The 12,096-nt window shown below is 35.6% G+C and overlaps 2 protein-coding genes across 2 annotated transcripts; one reads left to right on the forward strand and one right to left on the reverse strand.

The window, feature by feature from the left end:
• Positions 1–1,281: 1,281 nt before the first annotated feature.
• Positions 1,282–7,305, reverse strand: LOC113675762 (translocon-associated protein subunit alpha). Its single transcript, XM_027192369.2, has 12 exons — positions 7,130–7,305; positions 6,558–6,694; positions 6,162–6,221; positions 5,721–5,826; positions 5,351–5,444; positions 5,148–5,181; positions 4,922–4,966; positions 4,535–4,621; positions 2,835–2,914; positions 2,606–2,684; positions 2,310–2,409; positions 1,282–1,939 (listed from the first exon to the last, which is right to left on the reverse strand). The coding sequence occupies exons 1-12, from the start codon at positions 7,203–7,205 to the stop codon at positions 1,869–1,871; spliced, it is 969 nt and encodes a 322-aa protein (XP_027048170.2). The 5' UTR covers positions 7,206–7,305; the 3' UTR covers positions 1,282–1,868.
• A 48-nt stretch (positions 7,306–7,353) lies between these two features.
• On the forward strand, positions 7,354–11,727 carry LOC113675764 (ubiquitin-like protein NEDD8). The gene is made up of 6 exons (XM_027192370.2): positions 7,354–7,467; positions 7,552–7,569; positions 7,986–8,015; positions 8,495–8,553; positions 9,865–9,888; positions 11,434–11,727. Exons 1-6 carry the CDS (start codon positions 7,450–7,452, stop codon positions 11,519–11,521), a joined length of 237 nt encoding a protein of 78 aa, XP_027048171.1. The 5' UTR covers positions 7,354–7,449; the 3' UTR covers positions 11,522–11,727.
• Positions 11,728–12,096: the final 369 nt, after the last annotated feature.

The raw sequence follows: 12,096 nt of genomic DNA on the forward strand, positions 1-12,096 counted from the left end.
CGGTTTACACCTAGAAAATCCTTGCGATCGGCAATTTTTCACCCAAAGTTTTCGATCTAAAATCATTGCACCTGAAAAAATGTCTCAGTTCCAAAACTCCCCGCGCATTTACGCTGAAAACGAGCGTTTTCCATCAGGATTTCCGAGCTCGCTTCGTTCTACTTATGCTTTTGATGTCAAGACTGGACAGGCCTACGGAAGAGGCTTGGGTCTAAGTTAAATTTTCTCTCAACTAGGAGTAGTACGGTTTATGCTCCCTACTTACCTTGTGATATACGAACGCAAAATTGACCATGTCACGCTTGGCCGAGAGAGGATCGACCTTACACCCAAGCCTCTTCTGAGGCCGTGTCCAGTCTTGTGGGGTTAGTCACATGTGAAGCACTGGTGCACCTACCTCTTCCCTCACGCACTACAAATTTATAACGTCAAACTCTCCTGTCGAATTTATTCAAGTGCCTGCTATGCGTATACTAAAGCTACCCAAAAGCCAAAGCTGAGGAATACACCGAATTATAATAACGTTGTCACAGAAAAAAGAGAAAAGATTAAAACTAGGAAGGAAAAATAAGGAGTGCATTAAAATCTGGCTGTGACTAAATGTCTAAAGGCCAGGCAACGTCCATGACAAAACTAAGGAACTCGTGTTTCTTGCCTTGTGCATCATGCAGATGCCAATCGACTTGAAATACCAGGCTTCGTCATGGATTAAACTGTGTGAACATCGATCTGTGGAGCAAGACTTCCTTGTACCTTCAGTACAAGTAAGCTCTGGCTTAATTCACGGAATGTTCCAGGCAGATTTTAAAATCTTTCTTTATTTAATGGAAGCCGTGTTCATCCCGATCCTGTTAAACGAGATAGATATAGCTCACACGGCACAAAATACCGCTATCGTCTTCCATCACCAAAAATCCGCGAGCGAGCACACTCCTTCTTCCTCTCCCACCATTTCTATGGGTGAGGAATCATATCTAGTGGGTGATTTGCCTTTGATTTGAACATTTTAATGGCACCTCATCACTTTTTGAACCCCTTGTTGGGAAAAACTAAACAAGCGCGCCCCCTTGAATAAGCGCCCACATCTTTACCTAAATTTGAAAGAAGCGCACTGAATACTAGTCAGAGGATTTCCGGTACACACTGAACAAAATTCTTTGTTTACTAATTGATTTTCTGGTGGATGCACCAATCAATATTTCACTTAATGGAGAACGACTATGGCTGAATGTATTTCCTGACAACTACCTTTGAGCAGAAGGAAAAAAAACAACTTCTGGCTTGTTTAGATATTTTTTAATCAATAACACTTCTTCTATGAAGTCATGAATTGTACATGAAGAACATGGTTTTGCGTTCTGCAGCCAATTTGAGCGAAAGTCAGAGGATTTTAATTTGTTTCCTAGAACTCTTAAAAATTCATTACATTATAATACACTGTTAGTGGTTGCAAAATCTTTTAGACGAGTTGCGATCACAGAGTGAAATTTCAGCTAGTTTCCAAGTTTCTCAACCAATCATCCAATCAAGAAAGCAAATGGCTTCAGGCCTGACAAAAAATATCAAGCGTATTTGCTTTTCAAGATTACTTGATTTTGATTGGACAAGCAAAAAAAGAACCAGCACAATGTTTATAAGATAACCAAAAGTTGACCGAAAGCCTCGACCACAGAACATAGTTATATGTCATAACAAGATAAGGGTCTACAATAAGTGTCAAACTGGGGAAAAAAAGCAAGGTAGTGATGCATTACCTACTGTTTCTTCAGTGAAAAGTTTTTGTTAAAGATTCAGACAGTGTGTAACACACCAAAGTAAATAGGCCAGCCACAGTAAGTTCACAATTGATATATCTAATAACTTAATGACTATTCATCAGAGCCTGTGTTGCGCTTCTGACGTCTGTTTCTTGGTGAACGGCGAGGAGAATTTTTGCCAACTAAATAAACAGAATGGAAAATTTCGATGTGTTAGTTAGTTTTTTTAAGCTTTAACTGATTTTCAATTTGTTTTTCTCATAAACAATAAAATCAACACTGCAATGACTTTCACAGGTAGCTGTTATGTTATGCTTCTGACCATAAACACCTGATAGAAGGAGAAGCACCATAAGTCTGGAAAACTATGATGCTCTAATTTGACAAAACTGTTTAGACATTTTGGTGATTGGACCTAGATTAATCTCTGATCCTTTTGCAGCTTAGTTGATTGGGTATAACTTTCACTAATACTTGCTTGATAAGAAATACTAAAGCCACCACTGACAGAAAAATAAAAATAACCTTTAGTGTAGTGGTTTTGTAACTTACCAAACTCTGTGGTTGTTTCTTTGGGGAGCCAGTCATAGTCAATGTCAGCATTCTGTTGTGTACCCATCTCAATTACAGGCTTGGAGGCTGGTTTCTTTCCCTTCAAGAGAAAAAAACAAACACAAAACACCAACAACAACAACTCACTTTTGTGCATGTAGATTTGACATGAACTCATGAACTTAAATCCAAGCTCAAACATTAGCTTCTAATTAAGATGGGTGATTAAGTGGCATGCAAAACTTCAATACAGGTAGGGTCATTAGATTTAAAAGTTCAAGATTAGCTTTACTGACCTTGACTGACGTGAGAGCATAGTGACCAGCTAAAACTAACAGCAGAGCTATTGCTGCCAAGAACACATACAGGAAGAAGCTGAGGAAAAATTAATTATAACAATAAAAACACAAGTCAAAACTAAAAAAATGTGAAAGGAAAGTAACAAGTATGAAAAGGCCACCAACATCTTCCCTGAACTTTAAATTGAAAGGCTATGTCCTATATGAAACAAAGATGTCTTCTTACGTTTCACCATCAATTCCTTCATCGCTTTCTGTTATGGTGATAGTTTCATTGAAGACTGCATCCATGAATGGTTTACCTTCCTGTGCAAGTCATTGGGATAATAACAATTCACCATCAGATTAGGTGGCTAATCAAAAGAATTAACTTATCACTTGATCTAAATGCAACAATAGCCAAGGAGTTCAATATAAAGGGAAACTTAAGTCTAAAATTTTTTTTTTTTTTGCATTCATTTCTAGTTAGCTTTAGAGGAATAAGATTAAGTCTCAATACTTGTTTTCACAAGCTTCTTGTTATTTCCAAGAAAATTCTACTTGAAGTTCTCTTTTTCCGCTTTTACGGCCTTTAAACCATGGGCTCAAAGCAAGAAGCAGAGGTCAAATGTGGCATCAGTGGTAAGGAAATGAAACACTTCTCTCATTTGCAAAGGCCACACATCAGTGCACAGTAAATGCAAACTTAACATTTTAATTGTCTTTATTTCATAAGTATCAGAGGTTTGTACCCTTCCAGTTCAAGCCTAATTACTCTCCAGGTGAAGAACCAATTGACTCAGAAGGAGACACAGAGGAAACAGAAGTTTCCACCGACTGATAAACAAAAAAATGAAAGATCAATGTCTTCGCAAGAGATACTGAAAAGCTATGTTTACAGCCCACAAACATGTCTGTTGTCAAGGGTTAAAGAGCATACAGAAGCAAGAAACTGACAAAAAAAGGCAGGTTTATTCCCTCTATATGCAGATCTATGCTGAAACACATAAAATACAGATATTCCTGTAGCACAGTAAAAAGCTTTGATGAATTGAGTCCCCTGATAAGTAATACTTTGGTCAATCAGTCACTCGAGTGTTTGCATAACAATCCTCTGTTATAGGAGAATATTTTTGAGAGGGTGTCCTCCTTAGCTTTTATTTCACAGTTGTTCCAAGCATTTCAGACTTGAGGTTCCATACACAACAATACAGTTCAAGACATTCGAGCCATTTTCTTTTGAGGATTTCGGTGTTTGGTAGCTCACCCTGTGTTTTGCAATGACTCTACCCTAATTATTGGTACATACAAATGCTGCACAATACACCATAAATAAATCACTGATTTAAACTATATACACAAACACATTTCTCTACATAAACAAAAGAAACAACTCACTGTGTGATTTAATGACTCACTAAACTGGGCTCTGCATTACATACAACCATGTTTTCATTTTGCCATATATCACTCAACCCCAGACTACCGAGTTAATTTGGTTTGAAAATATCATCCAGATATGAACATATTTAAAACATGATAAATGGGGATAAGAAATAGAACATGTATGACCATGTAAAACCACATATGTGAAGTTTAAAGAGTGAATTAGTAAACAACATGGACACATTCAGTGATCAATTTATAACAACATCCCCAGCCCATCAAAACCCAGCCAGAAGCCAAAATTTTATATTAGAAACATACTTTATTATTCCATTTTCAAATTTAATCCTCATAAGAAGCAATATAACTTCAACAAACCTGCTATACACAAGTTTAGAAGCAAGATTTTTTTTTTCAATTTTAGCCTATTTTTTCAAGGCAAAGTCAAGCTCAAAGACTTTAAAAAATATTGATATTATGCTAAAAGTTGCAATTTAGAAATGGTGTAACTTTAGGCTTCAGTTCCTCTTTAACAGATGTTAATATATGATAATATCTCACCGAGTCCTTGTAGACCAAGTTAACAGTTAAACCAAATGGACGCCCGCCAAATGATTCATGAGGTTTAAATGCATATTCAAAGGATGCCTGACAAAAAAAAGACAAATTGACAATTGACCATGGTTGACCATGACTTTCAAGGGTAACCCCTTTCATAGTGTACATTAAAAAATCACAATTTTTAGCAACTTCTTTCTAATATCTATTTGAAACTAACTGTGAATGGTAAAGAACGCCCCTAAACTACAAGTATTGATTTGCAATGATCAATAAGGCAAATGTCCATGTCTAACACAAATTTAAAAGCAAAGAAACTTTTGACCGGCCTAAACAAATGTATTCATGTGAACATGTCAATCTTATTTTTGTTTTTTCAGCAACACCCACCTGATTGCCTGGCTGTACAACAATGTTATATTGGAAACCAGTGAACTACAGAAATTTGAAAATAAATGAAAAAATTAGCAAACCTCAATTTAAAATTTCTTTTTCAAGGGAAATAAACATATAAACTTCCACCAGAAATTCTAAAGATAGGTGCTTCTTTTGAAAAGGGAATTTAGTTTGTACCATAGAAACTTAAAAACATTAAATAATGCTAATCTATACTTACGTTTTGGATGTAATAGGTGTAATCTTGAGGATACCTGTGAATAACGCATGAAGAAACTAGTTAATGCTTCAATGTAACAAAAAAGGTGGGGAGCACATTTCAACATAAACATATCTTGGTAAAGGGGAACTTTATTGAAATTTATTTTTATCCGCCAAGAACAGTACAAAAACCATTTACTACAAAAAAAAAAAAATAATTACCTGAGAGAAGCTTCCGCATGTTCCACAATAAAATCATTCTTGCCATTATTACCAAGGCCAATGAGACACTTAATTACTTCCCCAGCTGGAAATACTGCAATGCATACAAATGAGAACCAATGAAAAATTATAAAAGAGGTTTAGAATGTCAGTCAGGTGCAAACTGTGATTGAATGAATGGAAATAACTATGAAAAGGGTTGCCCTTGAAAGTCGCATGTAATTTGACAACCTGAATGGAAGTCAGAATGAAAAAGTGAAAGAGAGGTTGCTAAATTCCATCCCAGCTGAAACAATCACACTACATCATGCACTATGCATGAAAACAAATTCACCTCTGGACAACATTTCAAAGACGACATTCAAAATACCTTGGTTTCCAGGCTTGGTGAAGAAAATAACTGTATCAGCATCAGGAGATGGCTTGAGAGTTTCTTCCTTTTCCTCTTCTTCCTCAGTAGACTCTGCATCAGTTTTCTACAGGAATAGAAAAACCTGTGATGCATAATGAATTGATGACATCTTCAACCATTTGTTATCAAGCCCAAAAATTAAGTAAATTAACATGCATAGCTGTACAACCACAAAATTACTGCACACATGTGAAAAGCAAAAAACTTTAAACCACGTATGGCTGCATTCAAGATAGTCTTTACAAACACGAAATAAGAAATAAATAAAATTCTCTTGCTACTATAGTTTACAAGTGTTTTAGAATAAATACTGCACAGTACTCTGTTGGTTTTAAGTCAAACCTGAATGTTTCTATCATTGATTTTACTTGCAAATTACAAATTACATGTAGAACTTACAGAGTCTGCTGGAGCTGGACTGTCTTCCTTGTCATCTTCTTCCTCATCTTCAGCATCCACCTGTTTGACAAACATACATGTAATGCAAATTAAAATTGCATTATCCAAACAAAGACAAAAGTTACACTACATCAATAAGAAATAGGATTGGCCAGAGAAATCAGTGACAACTAATGGAATTTCACTTGTCAAGATGTTAATTTAGAATGTCCTGCATTACATGGTGACTTTTGATGATATCAAAAAGTACATGCAAGCCAAAAATTATTGCATCTAACATTTCATTTATTTCTTAAGGCATCAAGCTCTGCTCTGCTAATTTCGTGGTCTAGCATCAAATATCAAAATTTAACTCAAGTCAAGAGCTTTAGAAGTATGATAACATCTTAGTTTGACCTTTCCATCATCCGCATCTTCAACAACTTCTTCAACATATTCCTCATCTACTGTAGCCTCTGTAGCGTCTGCTTCGGTTGGTTGTGCGACCTCTTGTTCGTTTTCAACTTCGTCTTCCCGGGCCATAACACATACATCTATTTCAGACCCAGTGGTTGAATGCCACGTATACAAAGACGCCAAAATAAAACACATGAGCATAACTCAGGAAACAAACCCTCCATACCGTCAAAACAACCCAACTACTGCTCTACACAGACTTAAATAAATTGATAACAAGTCCTCAGACAAAATAAGGGAAATCACTCGCCCAACGCGAAGGAAAAAACAGGTCTATTCCTCACGAACAGAGAGAATGTAGCAATCGAGGAGAAATACAACGGAAATTACAGTAAAACACTTTCAAGACCGAAGATAACCCTCCAAAAGCTCATTCAAACTGTCTTTTATCCGCGTTGGTAAAATCATTCCAAATGCCTAACACATCACAGGACACAAGAGGGCTTTAAAAGAACGTACATACTTTAGTTACAACATAAAAGGTAAAAATCACGGAAGACTAGCTTACTCACCATTTCCAATCAGAACTAGCGATGCCGGTAAAATTAAAAGAAAAAGAAAGAGAAGTTTCTGTAGTAAAGAGAACATAATGGATTATTGTAAAAACCGTTCCTTCTGGCAAGATGGAAACGGATTCTCCGACTGTGTTTTCACACAATCAGATGAAAATGGCTGCCAGAACAAAGAGAACACATAAACTGGGAGGCCGCGAACTTGACTTGTCAGCGGCATTCCAGATGACAAGTTACCAGGTTTTTCGCAGCCCAAATATTTCAAAGTGTTAGAATAAGAAAATTTCACTCTTTCCTCGCCAAAGAAACTTGATTTCAGTATGCTTATCAAAGTGAAGGTATTTTCATTTCGATTCTTTAGGATTAATAATTAGTTTCCTCTGTTTTTAACTCTGTATTTCCTTTTTCCCTCTCTCCTGAAGACTTTAACAGGAAAAGAGGTAAGATTAACATTTGTTCATGTGAATGTCAGATTGTCCATATCTGTGACTTAAACGCCTGATAAAAAGTGCATTTTTTTTGAGAGGGGATATAAGAAAATAGACATTATAATCCTTACTCGTTGCCATACTCCTTCAGTTAAATGAATATTAGGTTCAGATCACCTAAGTTTCTTTGAAATCTAATTTTCATTATTGTTACCTACAACACCTACAACACCCCTTGCATGGTAAAAACATGACAGGTCTCAGTGCAGAAAAAATGAGTTTCCTTTGTTCTACAGCATAATTGTCCAGCCACTAACAATTTTTTCGACTTATGGCTTTTACAGACAATTTGGAAACCTTCTCTCATTACTTTAGGTTCACATTTTTTAAAAACCATAAACAATGACATTATTTATTTCAATTACCAGATTGAGATTGACATTGAGCCTACAGACAAGGTGAATATTTAAGTACAGCTAGTAGCCTCAGGCACAGGGTTTTTGTAAATAAGAGAACTAAATATTAAAGAACAACCCTAATACCAAAGGTCCTCTGATATACAAGTGTAATACTTTTATTGAAATTTATGTACTTCAGTAACAAGTATCTGGTGATAAAACATTTGCAATAGCAAACTAAGATTTGGTCTACCTAGATAAAGAAGAATATAGTCTACTTCAAATAAATAATTTGCAATGTGTTTATTATTGGAAGGTAGAAACAACCATCCCATGTCTCTTCAGTGACACTGTGCTTTTGCATTTATTATATTAATCCAGTTGGAGATCTCCTTGTTATGTCACAGTGTACTTGTAAATTATTTATTCTCAATTATAAATGAAAGTAAGAATAAGTCCTGTCTGAACTTATATTGGGAAGGCAGAGAGAAGCAGTTGTCCAAAATTCTTAACTCCCATACTTTACTTTTGTTGTTAAGGTTGAAAGAATAAAAGAGAGAGTTGAAGAAAAGGAAGGAATCCCTCCTCCACAGCAAAGGTAAGATTTGCTATCCATGATGGTTCACTAGTTTTGTGTAACAGTAAAAACCTGAAATGCAAACACTCAAAATTGTGCTTAGGGTTAGGGGTTAGGGTTTCATGATAAAAGTCTTAGAATAACTTCATTCACACATTTAATAACTAGGACTGGTATAAGTTGAGCCTTTGATAGTCTAGAGCCACTTACTCTTGCCTTAAAATTTCAAGTAACCTCTTGCTGACCATACTTTTGATCTGGCCCCAGTTATTTGGAGGGTAGATGAAACTATCCACTGGATACATCTCTATCTGTTGGATGGGTTTTTTTTAACACTTATCCACTGGGTAGCAATTTATCCATTTGATAGCATTATCTGCCGTTTCAAAAACTGGACCCAGCCATAAGAGGATATGTCTAAATGACTGTTATACATGGTGAAGTACTGATGAAAAAATGTATTAAAAATAAATGAAATTCTATTGGTTTTGTGAGTGGCAATCAGCCTAGACCTTTACACCTTTTCTAGATTTTACAAGGAACTCTGCCCAAATTTATTGAGAGGTAGTGGGGAATTTATGAAGTTGCTTCACTCTGCATTACAAGATCTGGGTTTGACTTGTAGCCCCCCTCAATATGTTTTGCTCTTAAAATGAGCCATTTTGCACTCACAGTGTCTCTCTACCAAAGGCCGTAAATGGGATATTTCAATCTGCCTTGGGGTATGGGGTAATCTGCAGTGGACTAATGTTCAATCCAGGGGTAATAGAAATACTCTTAGGAGCTTTGTGGGAATAGAGAGTAATTGAAATGCATCAGAAGGGAGGCTAGTGGGCTTGTGACACTTATATTCATTTGTTGTATTGTTTCAATACAAGATCTTCTTTAAGGTTACTGAACAATAAGGTGTCTTTCAGAAAAATTGTCCTTCGTGCACTATCTTAAAGAAAACCATGGAAAACTATAAATCACTGTTAAGCTTAAAAAGTTTGGATTTTAAAAATAATTTAAAAAAATTTAACAGTTTTTGTTTTGGTAGGGACATGCAAGCCTTTAAACACAAAATTGACTGAATTTACTTAATTACTAGCCTCTGCATTTCAATGGACATCCAAACAAACTGGACTGTATCACTCAGGAGATAATAGGCTAACACTGTCAGTGTGTGATATTTGTCACACTTGAAATATTTTTTTCACTTATTGTAGACCATAGAAAGACACAAATAGGTCAGATCATCTCCCCTCAAAAGCCAAGGAGATAAGGTTTTTCTTCCTACTCATAGCTACATGGCCTCTGGTTATACTAACCTTGTCATTTTGTTTCTTCCAGGTTAATATTTAGTGGAAAGCAAATGTAAGTACCCAGATACACATGCAGAACCATCATTGCTTATAATTAATTCTGATAATACAATGGTATTATTTTTGCATTGTTGTGTCTATATGCCCACTTTCAGATTACCATAATTGTACATTTTAAATGCAAAATAGTGTATTTCACAGAATTATTTGACTTACTATTGAAGGTGATAACACTATTTAGAAGCTAAGGCTTTTACATCAATAATTTAAGCAGCCTAGTGAAATCAGATCTGGAGATTTGAGTGATTCCTAAAAATGTCCTTGTTTTGTTAAAGACCAGGGTCTGTTATTTTTTATTTTATTTTATTTTTTTATTTCACACTCTCAGCTAACATTTATGAATGGGAACCAATTACCACTTATCTTTCTGTAGGTTTTATCAAACACAAATTTTTTAGTCAATACAACTGCCCCAAACCTGAAGGCAATGGTCCATACACTTAGTGCATACTACAAACCTACATGCTCACATAGTTACTTGTTGTATTCATCTTTGATTCCATCACATGTCAAGAATTCTATTCCTTTTTCTTAGTTTCCTAGACTTCATTGTTTATGTAGTGACAACTCTGATTTTTCCAACAAATCAGAAGTAATGCGCCAGTTTTTGGAAAAATGTGGCTATCCTGTTTCTGCCATCCAAGTGGGCCACTACCCTGCCCAACAAATTGATTAACAGTCAGCATTACAAACATCACAAAAGGAAAATACTGATTGTATTCCATTCATTCTCAGATTTCACTCTCATAACCATGCATTTAAATCTATCATCCTTAAAAACTTTAAATTACTCTGAAATGATTCAGACACTGGAACTATCTTCTCACAACGTCCACTAATCTCATTCAAATGTGACAAAAACATAGACAACATTTTGGTCAGGAGTTCAATACAAACTAATGACCAACCTGGAACTTTCACCTGCGCTCTCCCACAGTGTAAAACTTGTCCTTTGGTTCATTATGTCAAGAAAATACTGGGACTCAAATGATCCATTAGGATTAATGATTGCTTCACATGCACCTCTGCCAATGTCATGTTTTGCATGACCTGTAAAAGATATACCTTGGTAAAACAGGAAGACATCTTAGTGACTATTCTGAGAACATCTTTGGGATGTATAGAAGAATGACAATGATGCTTCCAAACCAGTCTCTAAAAACTTTAATTCCTCTAATCATTCCAAGCAGCATATGTCAGTCTGTGGCCTTCCCCTACATCTAAGGAGTTCAGAAAGCCACAAAACTCTAGAACAAAAATTTATCTTTCAAATCAGTGCTCTTAATCCCCTTTGTATCAATGTACACTTTTCATTCAGCTAGTTTATATATGTTTTTCTTGTTACCATGTTCCCATTAATAGCCTTAGCTCTATTTTCTGCATATAAACACACACAACCCACAATTCCTCTATTTGCTCTGATGAGGGGCTAATGCTTGAAATATCAGCCTAGAAACTCTTTATGGTGGCCAATTTACTTTATCAAGTGAACATAGTTGATAAAACCATATTAACATTTATAAACCTTTTTGTGAAGGAATGATGACAAAACTGCAGCAGATTACAAGATCCAGGGTGGATCTGTTCTTCATCTTGTACTGGCCTTAAGAGGAGGGCTGTTGTAATAGTAGAATAACAATAATCATCAGTTTAGTAATTAGAAAATATGTTTTGTTCAATGTTTTTTGGTAAGCAGTCTTAATTGTACTCTATCATAGTTTTCCTTCTTTTCAGTGTGATAAAAATGTAAAATACATGCTGTTTTTGTAACCTTTGTGTTATGTTTTTTTCAACTCTAATCTGGTAATGGAATAAAACGATGCACATAGAGGCTTTTTTGTTGCTGTTACCTCCAGATTATCTCTCTGAGAACCCTATGATCATGTCTTTTCCTTTCCCCATTTCCCTTTCTTGAGAGGTGGGCATTTCCTTTTTTTTCCTTTTCCTCACTATGAAGTAAAACAAAAATTAAATAAGAAAAAGAAAAAAATTTGCCCCAAATTACTCCCTATGGTACTTAGAGATTATGAACGGTCAAAATATTTGAGATGCCATTATTTTTATTTGTTCCTTTAAGTGCACCTTTGCTCCTTCATATAATCATTCCCTCAACAAATTTGTGACATCGTGGCCCTACTTCCAGCTGACAGTGAGAAACAAAGTGAGGTGATGTTAATTAAGAGCTCACAGATAATTAGTA

The sequence above is a fragment of the Pocillopora damicornis genome, chromosome 3, assembly GCF_964200805.1.
Source record: "Pocillopora damicornis chromosome 3, jaPocDami1.2, whole genome shotgun sequence".
Classification (NCBI taxonomy): Eukaryota; Metazoa; Cnidaria; class Anthozoa; order Scleractinia; family Pocilloporidae; genus Pocillopora; species Pocillopora damicornis.

Coding starts and splice junctions, on each gene's coding strand:
- LOC113675762 (XM_027192369.2), bottom strand. CDS start 7,205: ATGTTCTCTTTACTACAGAAACTTCTCTTTCTTTTTCTTTTAATTTTA. Junction 6,222..6,557: donor AAGATGCGGATGATGGAAAG/GTCAAACTAAGA, acceptor TTTGTCAAACAG/GTGGATGCTGAAGATGAGGA. Junction 4,622..4,921: donor TTGTACAGCCAGGCAATCAG/GTGGGTGTTGCT, acceptor TTTTTTTGTCAG/GCATCCTTTGAATATGCATT.
- LOC113675764 (XM_027192370.2), top strand. Junction 8,016..8,494: donor ACATTGAGCCTACAGACAAG/GTGAATATTTAA, acceptor TTTGTTGTTAAG/GTTGAAAGAATAAAAGAGAG. Junction 9,889..11,433: donor ATATTTAGTGGAAAGCAAAT/GTAAGTACCCAG, acceptor CTTTTTGTGAAG/GAATGATGACAAAACTGCAG.